The sequence below is a fragment of the Columba livia genome, unplaced genomic scaffold (genome assembly GCF_036013475.1).
Source record: "Columba livia isolate bColLiv1 breed racing homer unplaced genomic scaffold, bColLiv1.pat.W.v2 Scaffold_469, whole genome shotgun sequence".
NCBI lineage: Eukaryota > Metazoa > Chordata > Aves > Columbiformes > Columbidae > Columba > Columba livia.
Window position 1 is genome coordinate 33705 of NW_027043506.1, and position 25408 is coordinate 59112.

Consider the following 25408-nt stretch of genomic DNA (forward strand, 5'->3'; position numbering starts at 1 on the left):
GACTGGCCGAGCGTCTCTGTGGGCGTGGCGCGTCCCTCTCCCCCCCCCCACCGCCCTCCGATTGGCCTAGCATCTCGGTGGGCGTGGCGAGTCCCTCTCCCCCCCCCCCCCTCCCCGCCCTCTCCGCGCAAACCGATTGGCCTAGCCTCTCGGTGGGCGTGGCGCCACCTTCCTTCTCCCCACCCCCTCCCCTCCTCCGCGCTCTCCCATTGGCCTAGCCTCTCGATGGGCGTGTCGCCACCCTCCTTCTCCCCACCCCGTCTGCTCCTCCGCGCTCTCCCATTGGCCGAGCCTCTCGGTGGGCGTGGCGCCACCCTCCTTCTCCCCACCCCCTCCCCTCCTCCGCGCTCTCCCATTAGCCGAGCCTCTCGCTGGGCGTGGCGCCACCCTGCTTCTCCCCACCCCCCCCGCCCTTCGATTGGCCTAGCGTCTCGGTGGGCGTGTCGCCACCCTCCTTCTCCCCACCCCCTCCCCTCCTCCGCGCTCTCCCATTGGCCGAGCCTCTCGCTGGGCGTGGCGCCACCCTCCTTCTCCCCACCCCCTCCCCTCCTCCGCGCTCTCCCATTAGCCGAGCCTCCCGGTGGGCGTGTCTCCACCTCCTTCTCCCCACCCCTTTGCTCCTCCGCGCTCTCCCATTAGCCGAGCCTCCCTGTGGGCGTGTCGCCACCCTCCTTCTCCCCACCCCCTCTGCTCCTCCGCGCTCTCCCATTAGCCGAGCCTCCCGGTGGGCGTGTCGCCACACTCCTTCTCCCCACCCCCTTTGCTCCTCCGCGCTCTCCCATTGGCCGAGCCTCCTGTGGGCATGGCGCGTCCCTCTCTCCCCCTCCCACTCCCCTCCTCCGCCCTCTCCGATTGGCCGAGCCTCCCTGTGGGCGTGTCGCCACCTCCTTCTCCCCACCCCCTTTGCTCCTCCGCGCTCTCCCATCAGCCGAGCCTCCCGGTGGGCGTGTCTACACCCTCCTTCTCCCCACCCCGTCCCCTCCTCCGCGCTCTCCCATTGGCCGAGCCTCTCGGTGGGCGTGTCGCCACCCTCCTTCTCCCCACCCCCTCCCCTCCTCCGCGCTCTCCCATTAGCCGAGCCTCCCTGTGGGCGTGTCGCCACCCTCCTTCTCCCCACCCCCTTTACTCCTCCGCGCTCTCCCATTGGCCGAGCCTCCCTGTGGGCGTGTCGCGGCGGGTCGGCGGGCTCTGGAAGGTTCCGGCGGCGCCTCAGAGCGGCGGCGCGGGGGATGGGGAAGGACTATTACCGCACGCTGGGGCTGCCCCGCGGCGCCTCGGCCGAGGACGTGCGGCGGGCCTACCGCCGGCAGGCCCTGCGCTTCCACCCCGACAAGAACAAGGAGCCGGGCGCCGAGGAGCGCTTCAAGGAGGTGGCCGAGGCCTACGACGTGCTCAGCGACCCCAAGAAGAGGGAGATCTTCGACAAGTACGGGGAGGAGGGTGAGCGGACACCGGGGACGCGGGGGGGGGGGGGGGGGGGAGGGTGATGGGGGGGTGGGGGGGGTTTGGGGGTCAGGGTGATGTGGGGGGGCTGGGGGGGGTCAGGGTGATTGGGGAGGCTTGGGGGGGCTGGGGTGGGGGGGGCAGGGTGATGGGGGGGTGGGGGGTCAGGGTGATGTGGGGGTTTGGGGGGGGTCAGGGTGATGGGGGGTGGGGGTTTGGGGGGGTGGGGGGGCAGGGTGATGGGGGGTTTGGGGGGGGTCAGGGTGATGTGGGGGTTTGGGGGGGTCAGGGTGATGTGGGGGTTTGGGGGGGTCAGGGGGATGGGGGGGTATGGGGGGCTGGGTTGGGGGGGGCAGGGTGATGGGGGGTTTGGGGGTCAGGGTGATGTGGGGGGTTTGGGGGGGTGGGGGGTTTTGGGGGCTGGGGGTGGTCAGGGTGATGTGGGGGGTTTGGGGGGGTCAGGGTGATGTGGGGGTTTGGGGGGGGTCAGGGGGATGGGGGGGTATGGGGGGGCTGGGGTTGGGGGGGCAGGGTGATGGGGGGTTTGGGGGTCAGGGTGATGTGGGGGGTTTGGGGGGTGGGGGGTTTTGGGGGCTGGGGGTGGTCAGGGTGATGTGGGGGGTTTGGGGGGGGTCAGGGTGATGGGGGGGGCTGGGATGGGGGGTCAGGGTGATGGGGGGGCTTGGGGGGGTGAGGGGTTTGGGGGGCTGGGGGTGGTCAGGGTGATGTGGGGGGTTTGGGGGGGTCAGGTTGATGTGGGGGTTTGGGGGTCAGGGTGATATGGGGGGTTTGGGGGGGGTCAGGGTGATGGGGGGGGTTGGGGGGCTGGTGGGGGGTTGGGGGGCTGGGGGTGGTCAGGGTGATGGGGGGTTTGGGGTCAGGGTGATGTGGGGGGGGTATAGGGATCTGATGGGGGTCAGGGTGATGTGGGGTTTGGGGGGTCAGGGTGATGTGGGGGATTTGGGGGTCAGGGTGATGTGGGGGGGTATGGGGGTCTGATGGGGGTCAGGGTGATGGGGGGTTTGGGGGGTCAGGGTGATGGGGGTTTGGGGGGTCAGGGTGATGGGGGGTTTGGGGGGTCAGGGTGATGGGGGGTTTGGGGGGATCAGGGTGATGTGGGGGGTATAGGGGTCTGATGGGGGTCAGGGTGATCTGGGAGTTTGGGGGATCAGGGTGATGGGGGGTTTGTGGGGGTCAGGGTGAGGTGGGGGGGTATAGGGGTCTGATGGGGGTCAGGGTGATCTGGGGGGTTTGGGGGTCAGGGTGATGGGGGGTTTGGGGGGTCAGGATGATATGGGGGGTGCCAAAGGTCTGGCGGGGGGTGACAATGGTCTAGCGTGGGTTGACAAGCATGGTGGGGGGTGACGATGGTCTGGCTGGGGGTGCCCATGGGTGCCGTCCCACGGGTGCCATCCTGGGGTGCCTGTGGGTGCAGTCCCGTGGCTGCAGTCCCACGGGTGCCGTCCCACGGGTGCTGTCATGGGGTGCTTGTGGGTGCAGTTCCACGGGTGCGGTTCCACGGGTGCTGTCATTGGGTGCCCGTGGGTGCCGTCCCATGGGTGCAGTCCCCTGGGTGCCGTCCCATGGGTGCTGTCCCGGGGTGCCCCTGGGTGCAGTCCCATGGGTGCCGTCCCACGGGTGATGTCATGGGGTGCTGTGGCTGCAGTCCCATGGGTGCAGTCCCATGGGTGCTGTCCCATGGGTGCCGTCCCGGGGTGCCCATGGGTGCCGTCCCATAGCTGCAGTCCCATGGGTGCCGTCCTGGGGGTGCCCATAGGTGCTGTCCTGGGGTGCTTGTGGGTGCCATCCCATGGCTGCAGTCCCATGGGTGCTGTCCTGGGGTGCCCGTGGGTGCAGTCTGGGGGTGCCCCTGGGTGCAGTCCCATGGGTGCCGTCCCACGGGGTGCTGTCCCCCGGGTGCCATCCTGGGGTACCCATGGGTGCAGTCCCACGGGTGCCGTCCCGGGGGTGCCCATGGGTGCCGTCCCATGAGTGCCGTCCCATGGGTGCCATCCTGGGGTGCCCATGGGTGCCGTCCCGGGGGGTGCCCGTGGGTGCAGTCTGGGGGTGCCGTCCCATGGGTCCCGTCCCATGGGTGCCGTCCCCCGGGTGCCATCCTGGGGTGCCCATGGGTGCCGTCCCATGGGTGCCATCCTGGGGTGCCCATGGGTGCCGTCCCGGGGGGTGCCCGTGGGTGCAGTCTGGGGGGTGCCGTCCCATGGGTGCCGTCCCATGGGTGCCGTCCCATGGGTGCCATCCTGGGGTGCCCATGGGTGCCGTCCCGGGGGGTGCCCGTGGGTGCAGTCTGGGGGTGACCCTGGGTGCAGTCCCATGGGTGCTGTCCCACGGGGCGCTGTCCCCCGGGTGCCATCCTGGGGTGCCCCCGGGTGCAGTCCCCCGGGTGCCGTCCCACGGGTGCCATCCTGGGGTGCCCATGGGTGCCGTCCCATGGGTGCAGTCCCATGGGTGCCATCCTGGGGTGCCCATGGGTGCAGTCCCATGGGTGCAGTCCCCCGGGTGCCATCCTGGGGTGCCCACGGGTGCCGTCCCACGGGTGCCGTCTCACGGGTGCAGTCCCACGGGTGCCATCCTGGGGTGCCCACGGGTGCCGTCCCACGGGTGCAGTCCCCCGGGTGCAGTCCCCCGGGTGCCGTCCCGCGGTGCCGCAGCCGCGCCGGGGCGTGCCGGCGCTTGGGCGCGGATCCGGCTGGGCCTGTTGGGGCCCGTCCGGTGCGTCTGGCCGCGCCGCGTCCTGGGGCGCCGAGCAGAACCGGTTCCCCCCCGCGGCGCTGGGGCCGCGCCAGCCCCACGCCCGCGTCCCCACGCCCTGCGCCGGAACGCACCCCCCACCCCACCCACCGCCTCACCGCCGCCTTCCCCTCCTTATAGGGCTGAAAGGGGGCGCCCCAACTTCCAGCCAGGGGGGTTCCAATGGCCCCACCTTCACCTATACATTCCGGGGGGACCCCCACCAGATGTTCGCCGAATTCTTCGACGGTCGCAACCCCTTCGACACCTTCTTCGTCCAACGCAACGGAGACGACGATGACGGCGACGACACCTTCACCACTTTCCACATGGGGGGGTTCGGCAACGTCAGCTTCCCCCGCGGCCGGGGGGGCGCCGAGGGCGCGTGCCGCAAGCAAGACCCCCCGGTTTTGTACGACCTGAAGGTGTCGTTGGAGGAGATCTACACCGGTTGTACCAAGAAGATGAAGATCTCCCACAAGCGCCTCAACCCCGACGGGAAAACGGTGCGCAACGAGGACAAGATCCTGACCATCGAGGTGAAGCGGGGCTGGAAGGAGGGCACCAAGATCACCTTCCCCAAGGAGGGCGACCAGACGCCCAACAACATCCCGGCCGACGTGGTCTTCGTGCTCAAGGACAAACCGCACAACGTGTTCCGCCGGGAGGGGTCGGACATTGTCTACCCGGCGAAGATCAGCCTGAGAGAGGTGGGCGGGGCGGATTGGGGTTGGTGGGGAGGGGGGGATGGGTTGGGGTTGGTCATGGTAGCGATGGGGATGTCAGGATGGGTTGGACTTGGTCTTGGTGGGGACGTTGGGGATGGGTTGGTCTTGGTCATGGTAGTGATGGGGATGTCAAGGATAGGTTGGGCTTCATCTTGGTGGGGATGGGTTGGTCTTGGTCTTGGTGGGGACGTTGGGATGGGTTGGGCTTGGTCATAGTAGTGATGGGGATGTCAAGATGGGTTGGTCTTGGTCTTGGTGAGGACGTTGGGGATGAGTTGGAGTTGGTCTTGGTGGGGACGGTGGGGATGGGTTGGTCTTGGTCTTGGTGGGGATGGTGAGATGGGTTGGTCTTGGTCTTGGTGGGGACGGTGGGATGGGTTGGGGTTGGTCATGGTAGTGATGGGGAGGTCAAGATGGGTTGGACTTGGTCTTGGTGGGGATGGTGGGATGGGTTGGGGTTGGCCATGATGATGGGGATGTCAAGATGGGTTGGAATTGGTCTTGGTGGGGACGGTGGGGATGGGTTGGTCTAGGTCATGGTAATGATGGGGATGTCAAGGGTAGGTTAGTCTTGGTCTTGATGGGGATGGTGGGATGGGTTGGGGTTGGCTGTGATGATGGGGATGTCAAGATTGGTTGGTCTTGGTCTTGGTCTTGGTGGGGATGGGTTGGTCTTGGTCATGGTAGTGATGGGGATGGTGGGATGGGTTGGTCTTGGTCTTGGTGGGGACTTTGGGGGTGGGTTGGTCTTGGTCTTGGTCTTGGAGGGGACGGTGGGATGGGTTGGGGTTGGATGTGATGATGGGGACGTCAAGGATGGGTTGGGCTTGCTCTTGGTGGGGATGTTGGGGATGGGTTGGTCTTGGTCATGGTAGTGATGGGGATGTCAAGGATGGGTTGGTCTTGGTTTTGGTGGGGACAGCGGGATGGTTTGGGGTTGGATGTGGTGATGGGGATGTTGGGAATAAGTTGGTCTTGGTCTTGGTGGGGACGCTGGGAATGGGTTGGGGTTGGATGTGTTGATGGGGACGTTGGGGATGGGTTGGTCTTGGTCTTGGTGGGGATGGTGAGATGGGTTGGTCTTGGTCATGGTAGTGATGGGGATGTCAAGATGGGTTGGTCTTGGTCTTGGAGGGGACGGTGGGATGGGTTGGGGTTGGCTGTGATGATGGGGATGTCAAGGATGGGTTGGTCTTGGTCTTGGTGGGGACGTAGGGGATGGGTTGGTCTTGGTCATGGTAGTGATGGGGATGTCAAGATGGGTTGGACTTGGTCTTGGTGAGGACGTTGGGGATGAGTTGGGGTTGGATGTGGTGATGGGGATGTTGGGAATGAGTTGGTCTTGGTCTTGGTGGGGATGGGTTGGTCTTGGTCATGGTAGTGATGGGGGTGTTGGGGATGGGTTGGTCTTGGTCTTGGTGGGGACGTTGGGGATGAGTTGGTCTTGGTCTTGGAGGGGACGGTGAGATGGGTTGGGGTTGGCTGTGATGATGGGGATGTCAAGATTGGTTGGTCTTGGGCTTGGTCTTGGTGGGGATGGTGGGATGGGTTGGGGTTGGATGTGGTGATGGGGATGTCAAGGATGAGTTGGGGTAGGTCTTGGAGGGGACATTGGGATGGGTTGGTCTTGGTCATGGTAGTGATGGGGATGTCAAGATGGGTTGGTCTTGGTCTTGGTGGAGATGGTGGGATGGGTTGGTCTTGGATGTGGTGATGGGGATGTCAAGGATGGGTTGGTCTTGGTCTTGGTGGGGACATTGAGGATGGGTTGGTCTTAGTATTGATGGGGATGTCAAGGATAGGTTGGTCTTGGTCTTGGTGGGGACGTTGGGATGGCTTGGTCTTGGTCATGGTAGTGATGGGGATGTCAAGATGGGTTGGTCTTGGTCTTGGTGAGGACGTTGGGATGGGTTGGTCTTGGTCATAGTAGTGATGGGGATGTCAAGATGGGTTGGTCTTGGTCTTGGTGAGGACGTTGGGGATGAGTTGGAGTTGGTCTTGGTGGGGACGGTGGGGATGGGTTGGTCTTGGTCTTGGTGGGGATGGTGGGATGGGTTGGGGTTGGATGTGGTGATGGGGATGGTGGGGATGGGTTGGTCTTCGTCATGGTAGTGATGGGGGTGTTGGGGATGGGTTGGTCTTCGTCTTGGTGAGGACGTTGGGGATGAGTTGGAGTTGGTCTTGGTGGGGACGTTGGGGATGGGTTGGGGTTGGCTGTGATGATGGGGATGTCAAGATTGGTTGGTCTTGGTCTTGGTGGGGATGGTGGGATGGGTTGGGGTTGGATGTGGTGATGGGGATGTCAAGATGGGTTGGTCTTGGTGGGGATGGTGGGATGGGTTGGTCTTGGTCATGGTAATGATGGGGATGTCAAGGATAGGTTGGGCTTCATCTTGGTGGGAATGGGTTGGTCTTGGTCTTGGTGGGGACGTTGGGATGGGTTGGTCTTGGTCATGGTAGTGATGGGGATGTCAAGATGGGTTGGTCTTGGTCTTGGTGAGGACGTTGGGGATGGGTTGGGGTTGGATATGGTGATGGGGATGTCAAGATGGGTTGGTCTTGGTCTTGGTGGGGATGGTGGGGATGGGTTGGTCTTGGTCATGGTAGTGATGGGGATGTCAAGGTGGGTTGGTCTTGGTCTTGGTGGGGACGGTGGGGATGGGTTGGGGTTGGCTGTGATGATGGGGATGTTGGGAATGAGTTGGTCTTGGTCTTGGTGAGGACGTTGGGGATGAGTTGGAGTTGGTCTTGGTGGGGACGGTGGAAATGGGTTGGTTTTGGTCTTGGTCTTGGTGAGGACACTGGGATGGGTTGGTCTTGGATGTGGTGATGGGGATGTCAGGGATGAGTTGGGGTTGGTCTTGGTGGGGACGTTGGGATGGGTTGGTCTTGGTCATGGTAGTGATGGGGATGTCAAGATGGGTTGGTCTTGGTCTTGGTGGAGATGGTGGGATGTGTTGGTCTTGGATGTGGTGATGGGGATGTCAAGATGGGTTGGTCTTGGTCTTGGTGGGGATGGTGGGATGGGTTGGTCTTGGATGTGGTGATGGGGATGTCAAGATGGGTTGGTCTTGGTCTTGGTGGAGATGGTGGGATGGGTTGGTCTTGGATGTGGTGATGGGGATGTCAAGATGGGTTGGTCTTGGTCTTGGTGGGGATGGTGGGGATGGGTTGGGGTTGGCTGTGATGATGGGGATGTTGGGAATGAGTTGGTCTTGGTCTTGGTGAGGACGTTGGGGATGAGTTGGAGTTGGTCTTGGTGGGGACGGTGGAAATGGGTTGGTTTTGGTCTTGGTCTTGGTGAGGACACTGGGATGGGTTGGTCTTGGATGTGGTGATGGGGATGTCAGGGATGAGTTGGGGTTGGTCTTGGTGGGGACGTTGGGATGGGTTGGTCTAGGTCATGGTAGTGATGGGGATGTCAAGATGGGTTGGTCTTGGTCTTGATGGGGATGGTGGGATGGGTTGGGGTTGGCTGTGATGATGGGGATGTCAGGATTGGTTGGTCTTGGTCTTGGTGGGGATGGTGGGGATGGGTTGGTCTTGGTCATGGTAGTGATGGGGATGGTGGGATGGGTTGGTCTTGGTCTTGGTGGGGACTTTGGGGTGGGTTGGTCTTGGTGGGGATGGTGGGATGGGTTGGGGTTGGCTGTGGTGATGGGGACGTAGGGGATGGGTTGGTCTTGGTCTTGGTGGGGACGTTGGGATGGGTTGGTCTTGCTCATGGTAGTGATGGGGATGTCAAGGTGGGTTGGTCTTGGTCTTGGTGGGGATGGTGGGGTTGGGTTGGTCTAGGTCATGGTAATGATGGGGATGTCAAGGATAGGTTGAGCTTCATCTTGGTGGGGATGGGTTGGGCTTGGTCTTGGTGGGGACGTTGGGGATGGGTTGGGGTTGGATGTGGTGATGGGGATATCAAGGATGGGTTGGGGTTGGTCTTGGTGGGGACGGTGAAATGGGTTGGTCTAGGACATGGTAGTGATGGGGATGTCAAGGATAGGTTGGGCTTGGTCTTGGTGGGGACGTTGAGGATGGGTTGGGGTTGGCTGTGATGATGGGGATGTCAAGATTGGTTGGTCTTGGTCTTGGTCTTGGTGGGGACAGTGGGATGGGTTGGGGTTGGTGATGGTAGTGATGGGGATGTCAAGATGGGTTGGGCTTGGTCTTGGTGGGACGTTGGGGATGGGTTGGGGTTGGCTGTGATGATGGGGACGTCAAGGATGGGTTGGGGTTGGCTGTGATGATGGGGACGTCAAGGATGAGTTGGGCTTGGTCTTGGTGGGGACGTTGGGATGGGTTGGTCTAGGTCATGGTAGTGATGAGGATGTCAAGATGGGTTGGTCTTGGTCTTGGTGGGGATGGGTTGGGGTTGGTCTTGGTGGGGATGGTTGGATGGGTTGGGGTTGGCTGTGATGATGGGGATGTCAAGATGGGTTGGTCTTGGTCTTGGTGGGGATGGTGGGGTTGGGCTGGTCTAGGTCATGGTAGTGATGGGGATGTCAAGATGGGTTGGTCTTGGTCTTGGTGAGGACACTGGGATGGCTTGGGCTTGGTTGTGGTAGTGATGGGGATGTCAAGGATGGGTTGGACGTGGTCATGGTAGTGGTGGGGACGTTGGGGATGGATTGGTCTTGGTGGGGACGTCGGGATGGGTTGGGGTTGGTGGTGGTGGTGATGGGGATGTCAGGAATGGGTTGGGCTTGGTCTTGGTGGGGACGTTGGGATGGGTTGGGGTTGTCATGGTAGTGATGGGGATGTCAAGATGGGTTGGGCTTGGTCTGGCCCATGGTGGGCAGTGGTGGCCAATGGTGGGTGCTGGCGGCCATGATGGATGATGATGGCGGCCATGATGGATGATGGGCGGCCATGATGGGCGGCCATGATGGCTGATGATGGGCGGCCATGATGGCTGATGATGGCGGCCATGATGGCTGATGATGGCGGCCATGATGGCTGATGATGGCGGCCATGATGGATGATGATGGCGGCCATGATGGATGATGGGCGGCCATGATGGATGATGACGGGCGGCCATGATGGATGATGGGCGGCCATGATGGATAATGATGGGTGACGGGCGGCCATGATGGGTGATGATGGCGGCCATGATGGATGATGATGGGCGGCCATGATGGATGATGATGGCGGCCATGATGGATGATGATGGGCGGCCATGATGGGTGATGGGCGGCCATGATGGGTGATGCTGGGCGGCCATGATGGATGATGATGGCGCCCATGATGGGTGATGATGGGCGGCCATGATGGGTGATGACGGGCGGCCATGATGGGTGATGCTGGGCGGCCATGATGGATGATGCTGGGCGGCCATGATGGATGATGATGGGCGGCCATGATGGATGATGATGGGCGGCCATGATGGATGATGATGGGCGGCCATGATGGGTGATGGGCGGCCATGATGGATGATGATGGGCGGCCATGATGGATGATGATGGGCGGCCATGATGGGTGATGGGCGGCCATGATGGGTGATGCTGGGCGGCCATGATGGATGATGATGGCGGCCATGATGGGTGATGATGGGCGGCCATGATGGGTGATGACGGGCGGCCATGATGGGTGATGGTGGGCGGCCATGATGGGTGATGATGGGCGGCCATGATGGATGATGATGGGCGGCCATGATGGATGATGATGGCGGCCATGGTGGGTGATGATGGGCGGCCATGATGGATGATGATGGGCGGCCATGATGGATGATGATGGGCGGCCATGATGGGTGATGATGGCGGCCATGATGGGTGATGATGGGCGGCCATGATGGATGATGATGGGCGGCCATGATGGGTGATGGTGGCGGCCATGATGGGTGATGGTGGCGGCCATGATGGGTGATGATGGGCGGCCATGATGGGTGATGGTGGCGGCCATGATGGATGTTGATGGGTGATGATGGCGGCCATGATGGGTGATGATGGGCGGCCATGATGGATGATGATGGGCGGCCATGATGGATGATGGGCGGCCATGATGGATGATGATGGGCGGCCATGATGGATGATGATGGGCGGCCATGATGGATGATGGGTGGCCATAATGGGCGGCCATGATGGATGATGATGGGCGGCCATGATGGATGATGGGTGGCCATAATGGGCGGCCATGATGGATGATGGGCGGCCATGATGGGTGATGATGGCGGCCATGATGGGTGGTATGACGGGCGGCCATGATGGGTGGTATGACGGGCGGCCATGATGGATGATGGGTGGCCATGATGGGCGGCCATGAAGGATGATGGGTGGCCATGATGGGCGGCCATGATGGATGATGATGGCGGCCATAATGGATGATGATGGGTGACGGGCAGCCATGATAGGTGGCCATGATGGATGATGGGCGGCCATGATGGATGATGGGCGGCCATGATGGGTGGCCATGATGGATGATGGGTGGCCATAATGGGCGGCCATGATGGATGATGATGGGCGGCCATGATGGATGATGATGGGCGACGGGCGGCCATGATGGATGATGACGGGCGGCCATGATGGATGATGACGGGCGGCCATGATGTCTGACGGGCGGCCCTGACGGCTGATTCCCGTCCCGCAGGCGCTGTGCGGCTGCACCGTGAACACCCCGACGCTGGACGGCCGCACCATCCCCATGGTGTTCCAGGACGTGCTGAAGCCGGGGGTGAAGCGGCGCATCCCGGGCGAGGGGCTCCCCCTCCCCCGCAGCCCCGACCAGCGCGGGGACCTGGTCATCGAGTTCGAGGTCAAATTCCCCGACAGGATCCCCCCGGCCTCGCGGACCCTCCTGGAGCAGATCCTGCCCGTCTGACCCCCCAAAACACACCGGGGGGGGGGCGGGACCATGTGGGGACCATATGGGGACCATTTGGGGACCATTTGGGGACCATAGAGGGGGGTCTGGGTGTCCTCAACCCACCCCTAAGTCATGGGGACCTGGGCTGTCCCCCTGGCTTGGAGTGTGGGGTGTCCTGGGTGTCCCCCCCAATCTTTGGGGATCCTGAGGTGTCCTGGGTGTCCCCCCCTACCTTGGGGGTCTTGAGATGTCCTTGTCCCCCAATATCTGGGTGTCCCCCACTATCTTGGGGATCCTGAGTGTCCTTGTCTCCCAATATCTGAGGTGTCCTGGGTGTCCCCCCCCCATCTTTGGGGACCTTGGAATGTCCTGGGTGTCCCCCCCCCAACTTGGGGTTCTTGAGGTGTCCTTGTCTCCCAATATCTGGGTGTCCCCCCCTACCTTGGGGGTCCTGAGATGTCCTTGTCCCCCAATATCTGGGTGTCCCCCCCCTATCTTGGAGATCCTGAGAGTCCTTGTCCCCCAATATCTGGGGTGTCCTGGGTGTCCCCCCCTATCTTGGGGACCCTGAGGTGTCCTTGTCCCCCTACCTTGGGGGTCCTGGGGTATCCTGGGTGTCCCCCCCCATCTTTGGGGACCTTGGGGTGTCCTGGGTGTCCCCCCCCACCTTGGGGGTCCTGAGGTTTTCTGGGTGTCACCCCCTGTCTTTGGGGGTCTTGAGGTGTCCTTGTCCCCCACCTTGGGGACCTTGGGGTGTCCTGGGTGTCCCCCCCCCAACTTGGGGGTCCTGAGGTGTCTCTGTCCCCCAATATCTGGGTGTCCCCCCCTATCCTGGGGATCCTGAGTGTCCTTGTCTCCCAATATCTGAGGTGTCCTGGGTGTCCCCCCCCATCTTTGGGGACCTTGGAATGTCCTGGGTGTCCCCCCCCAACTTGGGGGTCTTGAGGTGTCCTTGTCCCCCAATATCTGAGTGTCCCCCCCACCTTGGGGATCCTGAGTGTCCTTGTCCCCCAATATCTGGGGTGTCCTGGGTGTCCCCCCCCCCCCCCCAACTTGGGGGTCCTGAGGTGTTCTGGGTGTCACCCCCTGTCTTTGGGGGTCTTGAGGTGTCCTTGTCCCCCACCTTGGGGACCTTGGGGTGTCCTGGGTGTCCCCCCCCAACTTGGGGGCCTTGAGGTGTCCATGTCCCCCAATATCTGGGGTGTCCTGGGTGTCCCCCCCCATCTTGGGGACCCTGAGGTGTCCTTGTCCCCCTACCTTGGGGGTCCTGGAGTGTCCTGGGTGTCCCCCCCAATCTTTGGGGATCCTGAGGTGTCCTGGGTGTCCCCGCCCCCCCCCACTTTGGGGGTCCTGAGGTGTTCTGGGTGTCACCCCCTGTCTTTGGGGGTCTTGAGGTGTCCTTGTCCCCCACCTTGGGGACCTTGGGGTGTCCTGGGTGTCCCCCCCCCAACTTGGGGGTCCTGAGGTGTCTCTGTCCCCCAATATCTGGGTGTCCCCCCCTATCTTGGGGACCCTGAGGTGTCCTTGTCCCCCAATATCTGAGGTGTCCTGGGTGTCCCCCCCCATCTTTGGGGACCTTGGGGTGTCCTGGGTGTCCCCCCCCAACTTGGGGGTCCTGAGGTGTCCTTGTCCCCCAATATCTGGGGTGTCCTGGGTGTCCCCCCCCCCCACCTTGGGGGTCTTACGGTGTCCTTGTCCCCCAATATCTGGGTGTCCCCCCCACCTTGAGGGTCTTGAGGTGTCCTTGTCCCCCACCTTGGGGACCCTGGGTGTCCCCCCCAATCCTTGGGGGTCCTGAGGTGTCCTGGGTGTCACCCCCTGTCTTTGGGGGTCTTGAGGTGTCCTTGTCCCCCACCTTGGGGACCTTGGGGTGTCCTGGGTGTCCCCCCCCCCAACTTGGGGGTCCTGAGGTGTCCTTGTCCCCCAATATCTGGGGTGTTCTGGGTGTCCCCCCCCCAACTTGGGGGTCCTGAGGTGTCTCTGTCCCCCAATATCTGGGTGTCCCCCCCTATCTTGGGGACCCTGAGGTGTCCTTGTCCCCCAATATCTGGGGTGTCCTGGGTGTCTCCCCCCCAACTTGGGGGTCTTAAGGTGTCTCTGTCCCCCAATATCTGAGGTGTCCTGGGTGTCCCCCCCAATCTTTGGGGGTCCTGAGGTGTCCTGGGTGTCCCCCCCCACCTTGGGGGTCTTGAGGTGTCCTTGTCCCCCAATATCTGGGTGTCCTGGGTGTCCCCCCCCTATCTTGGGGACCCTGAGGTGTCCTTGTCCCCCTACCTTGGGGGTCCTGGGGTATCCTGGGTGTCCCCCCCAATCTTTGGGGATCCTGAGGTGTCCTGGGTGTCCCCGTCCCCCCCCCACTTTGGGGGTCCTGAGGTGTTCTGGGTGTCACCCCCTGTCTTTGGGGGTCTTGAGGTGTCCTTGTCCCCCACCTTGGGGACCTTGGGGTGTCCTGGGTGTCCCCCCCCCAACTTGGGGGTCCTGAGGTGTCTCTGTCCCCCAATATCTGGGTGTCCCCCCCTATCTTGGGGACCCTGAGGTGTCCTTGTACCCCAATATCTGAGGTGTCCTGGGTGTCCCCCCCCATCTTTGGGGACCTTGGGGTGTCCTGGGTGTCCCCCCCTACCTTGGGGGTCTTGAGGTGTCCTTGTCCCCCAATATCTGGGGTGTCCTGGGTGTCCCCCCCCACCTTGGGGGTCCTACGGTGTCCTTGTCCCCCAATATCTGGGTGTCCCCCCCACCTCGAGGGTCTTGAGGTGTCCTTGTCCCCCACCTTGGGGACCCTGGGTGTCCCCCCCCAGTCTTTGGGGACCTTGGGGTGTCCTGGGTGTCCCCCCCACCTTAGGGGTTTTGAGGTGTCCTTGTCCCCCAATATCTGGGTGTCCCCCCCCACCTTGGGGACCCTGAGGTGTCCTTGTCCCCGAATATCTGGCGTGTCCTGGGTGTCCCCCCCCATCTTTGGGGACCTTGGGGTGTCCTGGGTGTGTCCCCCCCCCACCCCATCTTGGGGTCCTGAGCTCACCTTGTCCCCCCCATCTTGGAGACCTGGGGGTCCTGGGGTGTCCCCATCCTGCCCCCCCGCTTGGGTCCCCCCATCTCCATCATCTTGGGGGGTCCCCCTGTCCACCCCCCCCCCAATTTGGGATCCCCCCCTGGGGTCTGGGGATCCTGGGGTGTCCCCCCCCTCCCCAGCTCCCCCTGTCCCCATCATCTTGGGAGGTCCCCCTGTGTCCCTCCCCCCCCAATTTGGGGTCCTCTTCGGGGTCTGAGGGGTCCCCCTGTCCTCACCCTCCCCCCCATTTTGGGGTCTCCCCCAGGGTCTGGGGTGTCCCCACCCTTCCCCCCCCCCGCGGGTCCCCCCATCCCCATCATCTTGGGGGGTCCCCCTGTCCACCCCCCCCCCCCAATTTGGGGTCCTCCCCAGGGTCTGGGGATCCTGGGGTGTCCCCCCCCTCCCCAGCTCCCCCTGTCCCCATCATCTTGGGGGGTCCCCCTGTCCACCCCCCCCCCCCCCCAATTTGGGGTCCCCCCCCGGCGTTTGGGGGTCCTGGGGTGTCCCCATCCCGCCCCCCCCCCCCCCCTCCCCGCCCGGGTCCCCCCATCCTCATCATCTTGGGGGGTCCCCCTGTCCCCCCCCCCCCCCCCCCCGGCCAATTTGGGGTCCTCCCCAGGGTCTGGGGATCCTGCCCAGGGTCTGGGGATCCTGGGGTGCCCCCCACCCAGCTCCCCCTGTCCCCATCATCTTGGGGGGTCCCCCCTGTCCCCCCCCCCCCAATTTGGGTTCCCCGCCCCCGGGGTCTGGGGGTCCTGGGGTGTCCCCATCCTGCCCCCCCCCCTCCCCGGGGTCCCATCATCCCCATCATCTTGGGGGGTCCCCCTGTCCCCCCCCCCCCCAATTTAGGGTCCCACCCCGGGGTCTGGGGGTCCTGGGGTGTCCCCCCCCTCCCCAGCTCCCCCCATCCCCATCATCTTGGGGGTCCCCCCTGTCCCCACCCCCCCCAATTTGGGTTCCCCGCCCCCGGGGTCTGGGGGTCCTGGGGTGTCCCCATCCTGCCCCCCCACCCCCCGGGTCCCCCCCATCCCCATCATCTTGGGGAGTCCCCCTGTCCACCCCCCCCCCCCCCCAATTTAGGGTCCCCCCGCGGGGTCTGGGGGTCCTGGGGGTGTCCCCCCCCTCCCCAGCTCCCCCTGTCCCCATCATCTTGGGGGTCCCCCCTGTCCCCCCCCCCCCCAATTTGGGTTCCCCCGCCCCCGGGGTCTGGGGGTCCTGGGGTGTCCCCATCCTGCCCCCCCCCTCCCCGGGGTCCCATCATCCCCATCATCTTGGGGGGTCCCCCTGTCCCCCCCCCCCCCCAATTTAGGGTCCCACCCCGGGGTTTGGGGGTCCTGGGGTGTCCCCATCCTGCCCCCCCCCCCCGGGTCCCCCCATCCCCATCATCTTGGGGGGTTCCCCTGTCCACCCCCCCCCCAATTTGGGGTCCCCCCCGGGTTCTGGGGGTCCTGGGGTGTCCCCATCCTGCCCCCCCCCCCCGCTCCCCCCATCCCCGTCATCTTGGGGTGTCCCCCCCGGGGTCTGGGGGGGTCTGGGGTGTCCCAGACCGGGGGGACCCCCCTCGGGGGGGGGGGGATGGGGGGGGGGTTGGGGGGTGGGGGGGGCCGCGGGCGGCTCGGGGCGGGGGGGGGGGGGGGCAGGACCCTCTTATCCTTTGGGATAAAACCGCCCGGAAAAGGGTCAGTTCCTGCAACAGGAGCGCACGTTCGGCTTTGTATAAAGCGCTGAAACCTCCGCTGGCTCCCATTGTCTTTTTGGGGGGGGGGGGGGGACAGGGAAATGTGGGGTGCTCCCCCCACATTTGGCGCCGTGGGGATGGGCTGGTGGGTGACCCCTCCTCTTCCAGGGGGTGTGTTAGGGGCTGTGACCCCCAAAATGATGGGCTGGTACACTACGGGGTGGGAGGGGGGGAATATTAACTGCCCGCACCCCCCCGCGCTCCACTTAGTCTTGCCCAACCCTAGCCACGCCCCCCCGCCTGACAGTAACCCCTGTATGCCCACGCCCCCTGCATGACCACGCCCCCCTTTCTGACCACACCCCCACGCCGCCGCGACTCGGAATCCTCGCTCCTGATTGGCTGCGACCAGCCGGCCGCTCCCATGTCCCCGAGCAGGGGTGTGGGAGCGCCCCAGCCCTTTCCTTCCCCCCTCAGCCCTTCACCCCGCTCGCGTCTCCCATTGGCCGGCGTTGCGTGGGTGGGCGCGCTGATTGGTCCGGGCGTGGTTTGGCCCCGCCTTCCTGGAAGTGCCGCTCCGGCAGCAGCGCCCGGCCGGTGAGCGGGGGGAACCGGGGGGATCCAGGGGGAACCGGGGGGGGGAAGCGGGGCCGGGGGGGCCCGGAGCGGGGGGGGGGAAGGGGCGGGGGGTCCCGGGGGGTCCCGGTTTGGGGGGGGGGGGGGCGGGGGAACCGGAGCCCCCCGTCGGTGTTTCCTGGGGGGCGGGAGCGGGTGTCCGGGCGCAGCGCCCCCTGTGGGGCCGGCGGGGTGGCGGCCGGGCCCCAGCCCCCCCGTTGTACCCCACCCCCCATTGCCCCCCATCCCCCATTATCCCCCATTGTCCTTCAGTCGCCCCCATTATCCCCCATCCCCCCATTATCCCCCACCCCCCCGTGCCTCAGTTTCCCCATCATACCCCCCCACCCCCCCCAGTTATCACTGCCCCCCCTCCCCATTATCCCCCATCCCCCATTATCCCCCATCCCCCCCATCATCCCCCATCCCCCCCGTGCCTCAGTTTCCCCATCATACCCCCTACCCCCCCCAATTCTCACTGCCCCCCCTACCCAGCATCCCCCACCCCCCCATTATCCCCACCCCCGTTATCCCCCACCCCCATTATCCCCACCCCCCCCATTATCCCCATCCCCCCATTATCCCCACCCCCCATAATCCCCCACCCCCATTATCCCCCCCTACCCCCCCCAATTCTCACTGCCCCCCCTCCCCAGCACCCCCCACTCCCCATTATCCCCAAACCCCCCATTATCCCCACCCCCCATAATCCCCCACCCCCATTATCCCCCCCTATCCCCCCCAATTCTCACTGCCCCCCCTCCCCAATATCCCTCATCCCCCATTATCCCCCACCCCCCATTATCCCCCATTGTCCCCCATTATCCCCCAGTCCCCTTGTGCCTCAGTTTCCCCATCATACCCCCCACCCCCCCCAATTCTCACTGCCCCCCCTACCCAGCATCCCCCACCCCCCCATTATCCCCACCCCCCATTATCCCCACCCCCCATTATCCCCCACCCCCCATTATCCCCCTTAGCCCCCCCAATTCTCACTGCCCCCCCCTCCCCATTATCCCCCACCCCCCATTATCCCCATCCCCCATCATCCCCCACCCCCCCGTGCCTCAGTTTCCCCATCATACCCACCCCCCCCCCAATTCTCACTGCCCCCCGCACCCCCATTATCCCCCACCCCCCCATCATCCCCCACCCCCCCATCACCCCCCACCCCCCCATCATCCCCCCCAATTCTCACTGCCCCCCTTCCCCAGCACCCCCCACCCCCATTATCCCCCCCTCCAATTCTCACTCTCCCCCAGCACCCACTACCCCCCGCACCCCCATTATCCCCCACCCCCCCATTATCCCCCACCCCCCATTATCCCCCATCCCCCATCATCCCCCACCCCCCCATCATCCCCCCCAATTCTCACTGCCCCCCCTACCCAGCATCCCCCATCCCCCATTATCCCCACCCCCCATTATCACCCACCCCCCCATTATCCCCCACCCCCATTATCACCCATCCCCCATTATCCCCCACCCCCATTATCACCCATCCCCCATTATCCTCCACCCCCATCACCCCCACCCCCCATCATACCCCCAATTCTCACTGCCCCCCTCCCCAGCACCCCACACCCCCCATTATCCCCAACCCCCCCATTATCCCCATCCCCCCATTATCCCCACCCCCCATTATCCCCACCCCCCATTATCCCCATCCCCCCATTATCCCCATCCCCCCATTATCCCCCATCCCCCCATTATCCCCATCCCCCCATTATCCCCACCCCCATTATCCCCCATCCCCCCATTATCCCCCATCCCCCCATTATCCCCATCCCCCATTATCCCTCATCCCCCCGTTATCCCCCACCCCCCACATTATCCCCCATCACCCCCAATTCTCCCTGCCCCCCCAGCCCCGCCCCCATGCCGCTGGGCCTCGGGCGCCGCAAGAAGCCGCCGCCTCTGGTGGACAACGAAGAATCGACCGGGGGGCGCACGGGGACCCCCGGTGACCCCCCCGCAGTGCCGGGGGATGGGAGAGGAGGGGGTGCCCCCCCCATCCCGGGCACCCCCACCCCCCCCGGGCTGCCCCCCCCCGCGCTGCGCCCCCGCCTGGTGTTCCACACGCAGCTGGCGCACGGCAGCGCCACGGGACGCGTGGAGGGGTTCAGCAACGTGCGGGAGCTCTACGGCAAGATCGGGGAGGCGTTCGGCATCCCCCCCGCCGAGGTGGGTGCTGGGGCACCCATGGGTGCTATGGGGATGGGGACACGGAGGGGATTGGGGCACCCATGGGTGCTATGGGGATGGGGGATGGGGTTCAGCAACGTGCGGGAGCTCTACGGCAAGATCGGGGAGGCGTTCGGCATCCCCCCCGCTGAGGTGGGTGCTGGGGCACCCATGGGTGCTATGGGGATGGGGACATGGAGGGGATTGGGGCACCCATGGGTGCTATGGGGATGGGGGATGGGGTTCAGCAACGTGCGGGAGCTCTACGGCAAGATCGGGGAGGCGTTCGGCATCCCCCCCGCCGAGGTGGGTGCTGGGGCACCCATGGGTGCTATGGGGATGGGGACACGGAGGGGATTGGGGCACCCATGGGTGCTATGGGGATGGGGACACAGAGGGGATTGGGGCACCCATGGGTGCTATGGGGATGGGGGATGGGGTTCAGCAACGTGCGGGAGCTCTACGGCAAGATCGGGGAGGCGTTCGGCATCCCCCCCGCTGAGGTGGGTGCTGGGGCACCCATGGGTGCTATGGGGATGGGGACATGGAGGGGATTGGGGCACCCATGGGTGCTATGGGGGTGGGGACACAGAGGGGATTGGGGCACCCATGGGTGCTATGGGGATGGGGACACGGAGGGGATTGGGGCACCCATGGGTGCTATGGGGATGGGGACACGGAGGGGATTGGGGCACCCATGGGTGCTATGGGGATGGGGACACGGAGGGGATTGGGGCACCCATGGGTGCTATGGGGATGGGGGATGGGGTTCAGCAACGTGCGGGAGCTCTACGGCAAGATCGGGGAGGCGTTCGGCATCCCCCCCGCTGAGGTGGGTGCTGGGGCACCCATGGGTGCTATGGGGATGGGGACATGGAGGGGATTGGGGCACCCATGGGTGCTATGGGGATGGGGACACGGAGGGGATTGGGGCACCCATGGGTGCTATGGGGATGGGGACATGGGGGGGATTGGGGCACCCATGGGTGCTATGGGGATGGGGACATGGAGGGGATTGGGGCACCCATGGGTGCTATGGGGATGGGGACATGGAGGGGATTGGGGCACCCATGGGTGCTATGGGGATGGGGACACGGAGGGGATTGGGGCACCCATGGGTGCTATGGGGATGGGGACACGGAGGGGATTGGGGCACCCATGGGTGCTATGGGGATGGGGACATGGAGGGGATTGGGGCACCCATGGGTGCTATGGGGATGGGGACATGGAGGGGATTTGGGCACCCATGGGTGCTATGGGGATGGGGACATGGAGGGGATTGGGGCACCCATGGGTGCTATGGGGATGGGGGATGGGGTTCAGCAACGTGCGCGAGCTCTACGGCAAGATCGGCAGAGGTGGGCCCTATAGCACCCATGGGTGCTATGGGGGTAGGTGGCGAGTACAGAGGGCTTTGGGGCACCCATGGGTGCTGGGGATGGGGGGTGGGGGTGGGGGATGGGGAACACAGGGTGTTTGGGGCACCCAGAAGGGTCTGGGGTACCCCGGGGGCTGCGGGTCTGATCGGCACCTGGGGGACATCAGGGCACCCATGGGTGCTGGGAAACCAGGGTGTCCTCAGTGTCCCCAATGTCCCCAGTGTCCCCAATGTCCCCATGTCCCCAATGTCCTCATGTCCCCAGCAGTGTCCCTGTGTCCCTAATGTCCGCATGTCCCCAACGGTGTCCCCAATGTCCCCAATATCCTCATGTTCCCAATATCCTCATGTCCCCAATGTCCCCACATCCCCAGCGGTGTCCCCAGTGTCCCCAATATCCCTGATGTCCCCCATGTCCCCAATATCCCTGATGTCCCCAATGTCCCCATGTCCCCAATATCCCAATGTCCCCATGTCCCCAATATCCCTGATGTCCCCCATGTCCCCAATATCCCCATATCCCCAATGTCCCCAATATCCCAATGTCCCCAGTGTCCCCATGTCCCCAATATCCCAATGTCCCCATGTCCCCAATATCCCCACATCCCCAGCGGTGTCCCCGATGTCCCCATGTCCTCAATATCCCCAATGTCCCCAATATCCCCAATGTCCCTGATGTCCCCGTGTCCCCAATATCCCAATATCCCCATGTCCCCGATGTCCCCATGTCCCCAATATCCCCACAACCCCAGCGGTGTCCCCAGTGTCCCCAATATCCCCATGTCCCCAATGTCCCCATGTCCCCAATATCCCTGATGTCCCCCATGTCCCCAATATCCCAATGTCCCCAATATCCCTGATGTCCCCAATGTCCCCATGTCCCCAATATCCCAATGTCCCCATGTCCCCAATATCCCCACATCCCCAGCGGTGTCCCCAGTGTCCCCAATATCCCCATGTCCCCAATGTCCCCAATATCCCCATGTCCCCAATATCCCCATGGCCCAATGTCCCCAATATCCCCATGTCCCCAATGTCCCCAATATCCCAATGCCCCCATGTCCCCATGTCCCAATGTCCCCATGTCCCCATGTCCCCAATATCCCCATGTCCCCAATGTCCCCAATATCCCCATGTCCCCAATATCCCAATGTCCCCATGTCCCCAGTGTCCCCAATATCCCAATGTCCCCAATATCCCCATGTCCCCAATATCCTCATGTCCCCAATGTCCCCAATATCCCAATGTCCCCAATGTCCCAGTGTCCCCAATATCCCAATGTCCCCGATGTCCCCATGTCCCCAATATCCCCATGTCTCCAATGTCCCCAATATCCCAGTGTCCCCAATATCCCCATGTCCCCAATATCCCCATGTCCCCAATATCCCCAATATCCCAATGTCCCCGATGTCCCCATGTCCCCAATATCCCAATGTCCCCATGTCCCCAATATCCCCATGTCCCCAATGTCCCCATGTCCCCAATATCCCCACATCCCCAGCGGTGTCCCCGATGTCCCTATGTCCCCAATGTCCCCATGTCCCCAATATCCCCACATCCCCAGCGGTGTCCCCAATATCCCCAATGTCCCCGATGTCCCCATGTCCCTGTGTCCCCATGTCCCCAATATCCCCCATGTCCCCATGTCGCCAATATCCCCACAACCCCAGCGGTGTCCTCAATGTCCCCATGTCCCCAATATCCCCCATGTCCCCATGTCCCCAATATCCCCACATCCCCAGCGGTGTCCTCAATGTCCCCATGTCCCCAATATCCCAATGTCCCCAATGTCCCGATGTCCCCATGTCCAATATATCCCCACATCCCCACCGGTGTCCTCAATGTCCCCATGTCCCCAATATCCCAATGTCCCCATGTCCCCAATATCCCCACATCCCCAGCGGTGTCCCCAATATCCCCATATCCCCATGTCCCCATGTCCCCAATATCCCAATATCCCCATGTCCCCAATATCCCAATGTCCCCATGTCCCCAGTGTCCCCAATATCCCCATGTCCCCAATATCCCAATGTCCCCAATATCCCAATATCCCCATGTCCCCAGTGTCCCCAATATCCCAATGTCCCCAATATCCCCATGTCCCCAATATCCTCATGTCCCCAATGTCCCCATGTCCACATGTCCCCAATATCCCCATGTCCCCAATGTCCCCATGTCCCCATGTCCCCAATATCCCCACATCCCCAGTGGTGTCCTCAATGTCCCCATGTCCCCAATATCCCCCATGTCCCCATGTCCCCAATATCCCCACAACCCCAGCGGTGTCCCCAATATCCCCAATGTCCCTGATGTCCCGATGTCCCTGTGTCCCCAATATCCCAATATCCCCATGTCCCCGATGTCCCCATGTCCCCAATATCCCCACATCCCCAGTGGTGTCCCCGATGTCCCTATGTCCCCAATATCCCAATGTCCCCAATGTCCCCAATGTCCCGATGTCCCCATGTCCCCAATATCCCCACATCCCCACCGGTGTCCTCAATGTCCCCATGTCCCCAATATCCCAATGTCCCCATGTCCCCAATATCCCCACATCCCCAGCGGTGTCCCCAATATCCCCATATCCCGAATGTCCCCATGTCCCCAATATCCCAATATCCCCATGTCCCCAATATCCCAATGTCCCCATGTCCCCAGTGTCCCCAATATCCCCATGTCCCCAATATCCCAATATCCCCATGTCCCCAGTGTCCCCAATATCCCAATGTCCCCAATATCGCCATGTCCCCAATATCCTCATGTCCCCAATGTCCCCAATGTCCCCAATATCCCCAATGTCCCCAATGTCCCCATGTCCCCAATATCCCCACATCCCCAGCGGTGTCCCCAATGTCCCCAATATCCCCATGTCCCCAATATCCCAATATCCCCAATGTCCCCATGTCCCCAATATCCCCAATATCCCCAATGTCCCCATGTCCCCAATATCCCCACATCCCCAGCGGTGTCCCCAATATCCCCAATGTCCCCATGTCCCCAATATCCCCACATCCCCAGCGGTGTCCCCAATATCCCAGTGTCCCCATGTCCCCAATATCCCCACATCCCCAGCGGTGTCCCCGATGTCCCCGCTGACGTCCCCGTGTCCGCAGGTGATGTTCTGCACGCTGAACACGCACAAGGTGGACATGGAGAAGCTGCTGGGCGGGCAGATCGGGCTGGAGGACTTCATCTTCGCCCACACCAGGGGGCAGCGCAAGGAGGTGCAGGTGCTCAAGTCCGAGGAGGCGCTGGGACTCACCATCACCGACAACGGCGCCGGCTACGCCTTCATCAAGGTGACACCGCGGGGACACCGGCCGCTCAGCGTAGGGCGGGGGCGGGGGACACCTACGGGTGTCACTGGTCAACGGGGGGACACGGGGACGTCGTAGATTTGACCAAATCAAAGTGGGGATGGAGGAGACCAAGGGGTGTCACTGGTCAACGGGGGGACACGGGGACGTCGTAGACTTTGATCAAATCAAAGTGGGGATGGAGGACAACAAGGGGTGTCACTGGTCAATATGGGGACATGGGGACGTTGTTGATGTTGGTCAAGTCAATGTGGGGATGGGGATGGAGGACACCGAGGAGTGTCACTGGTCAACGGGGGGACATGGGGACATTGTAGACTTTGACCAAATCAAAGTGGGGATGGAGGAGACCAAGGGGTGTCACTGGTGACTTGGGGGACATAGGGACATCACAGATGTTGGCCAAGTCAATGTGGGGATGGGGGTGGAGGAGACCGAGGGGTGTCACTGGTCAATAGGGGGACATGGGGACATCAGAGATGGTGGAGAAGTCAATGTGGGGATGGGGACATTGCAGATGTTGGTCAAGTCAATGTGGGGATGGGGATGGAGGACACCAAGGGGTGTCACTGGTCAACAGGGGGACATGGGGACATCAGAGATGGTGGAGAAGTCAACGTGGGGATGGAGGAGACCAAGGGGTGTCACTGGTCAATAGGGGGACATGGGGACATCGTAGATGGTGGAGAAGTCAATGTGGGGATGGGGATGGAGGAGACCAAGGGATGTCACTGGTCAACGGGGGGACATGGGGACGTCGTAGATTTGACCAAATCAAAGTGGGGATGGAGGAGACCAAGGGGTGTCACTGGTTGTTGGGGAACATGGGGACATCACAGATGTTGGCCAAGTCAATGTGGGGATGGAGGAGACCAAGGGGTGTCACTGGTCAATAGGGGGACACGGGGACATCGTAGACTTTGACCAAATCAAAGTGGGGATGGAGGAGACCAAGGGGTGTCACTGGTCAATAGGGGGACACGGGGACATCGTAGACTTTGACCAAATCAAAGTGGGGATGGAGGAGACCAAGGGGTGTCACTGGTCAATAGGGGGACATGGGGACGTTGTTGATGTTGGTCAAGTCAATGTGGGGATGGGGGTGGAGGAGACCAAGGGGTGTCACTGGTCAATAGGGGGACATGGGGACATTGTATATGGTGGAGAAGTCAATGTGGGATGGGGGTGGAGGACACCGAGGAGTGTCACTGGTCAATAGGGGGACACGGGGACATCGTAGACTTTGACCAAATCAAAGTGGGGATGGAGGAGACCAAGGGGTGTCCCTGGTCAATAGGGGGACATGGGGACATTGTAGATGGTGGACAAGTCAACGTGGGGATGGGGATGGAGGAGACCAAGGGGTGTCCCTGGTCAATAGGGGGACATGGGGACATCGTAGATGGTGGACAAGTCAATGTGGGATGGGGATGGAGGAGACCAAGGGATGTCCTTGGTCAATAGGGAGACATG

At 63.1% G+C, this 25408-nt stretch overlaps 3 protein-coding genes across 7 annotated transcripts in view; all 3 read left to right on the plus strand.

Annotated features, from left to right (window-relative positions):
* The first annotated feature begins 1124 nt into the window (after positions 1-1124).
* DNAJB1 (DnaJ heat shock protein family (Hsp40) member B1) lies at positions 1125-11861 on the plus strand. The gene is made up of 3 exons (XM_065048297.1): positions 1125-1440; positions 4333-4901; positions 11499-11861. Exons 1-3 carry the CDS (start codon positions 1230-1232, stop codon positions 11727-11729), a joined length of 1011 nt encoding a protein of 336 aa, XP_064904369.1. The 5' UTR covers positions 1125-1229; the 3' UTR covers positions 11730-11861.
* A 149-nt stretch (positions 11862-12010) lies between these two features.
* LOC135578097 (formin-2-like) lies at positions 12011-15208 on the plus strand. 5 transcript variants are annotated; one of them, XM_065048299.1, is made up of 6 exons: positions 12011-12660; positions 12782-12953; positions 13180-13364; positions 13709-13766; positions 13831-13869; positions 14276-15199. In XM_065048299.1, exons 1-6 carry the CDS (start codon positions 12623-12625, stop codon positions 14978-14980), a joined length of 1197 nt encoding a protein of 398 aa, XP_064904371.1. In that variant the 5' UTR covers positions 12011-12622; the 3' UTR covers positions 14981-15199. The 5 variants fall into 5 exon arrangements, with proteins under 5 accessions (XP_064904371.1, XP_064904374.1, XP_064904372.1 ...); XM_065048302.1 differs by lacking the exons at positions 12782-12953; positions 13709-13766; positions 13831-13869 and adding exons at positions 12698-12733; positions 13139-13179 and having other exon boundaries at positions 12011-12209; positions 13335-13487; positions 14290-15208; XM_065048300.1 differs by lacking the exons at positions 13709-13766; positions 13831-13869 and having other exon boundaries at positions 12782-12890; positions 13180-13487; positions 14290-15197.
* Positions 15209-16879: 1671 nt separating this feature from the next.
* GIPC1 (GIPC PDZ domain containing family member 1) overlaps positions 16880-25408 on the plus strand; it is a 34978-nt gene continuing 26449 nt past the window's right edge. Inside the window, 3 exon segments of the mRNA XM_065048303.1 lie at positions 16880-17038; positions 18925-19240; positions 23732-23917. Of these exon segments, the coding sequence (XP_064904375.1) occupies positions 18935-19240; positions 23732-23917 (492 nt within the window). The 5' untranslated portion in view covers positions 16880-17038; positions 18925-18934.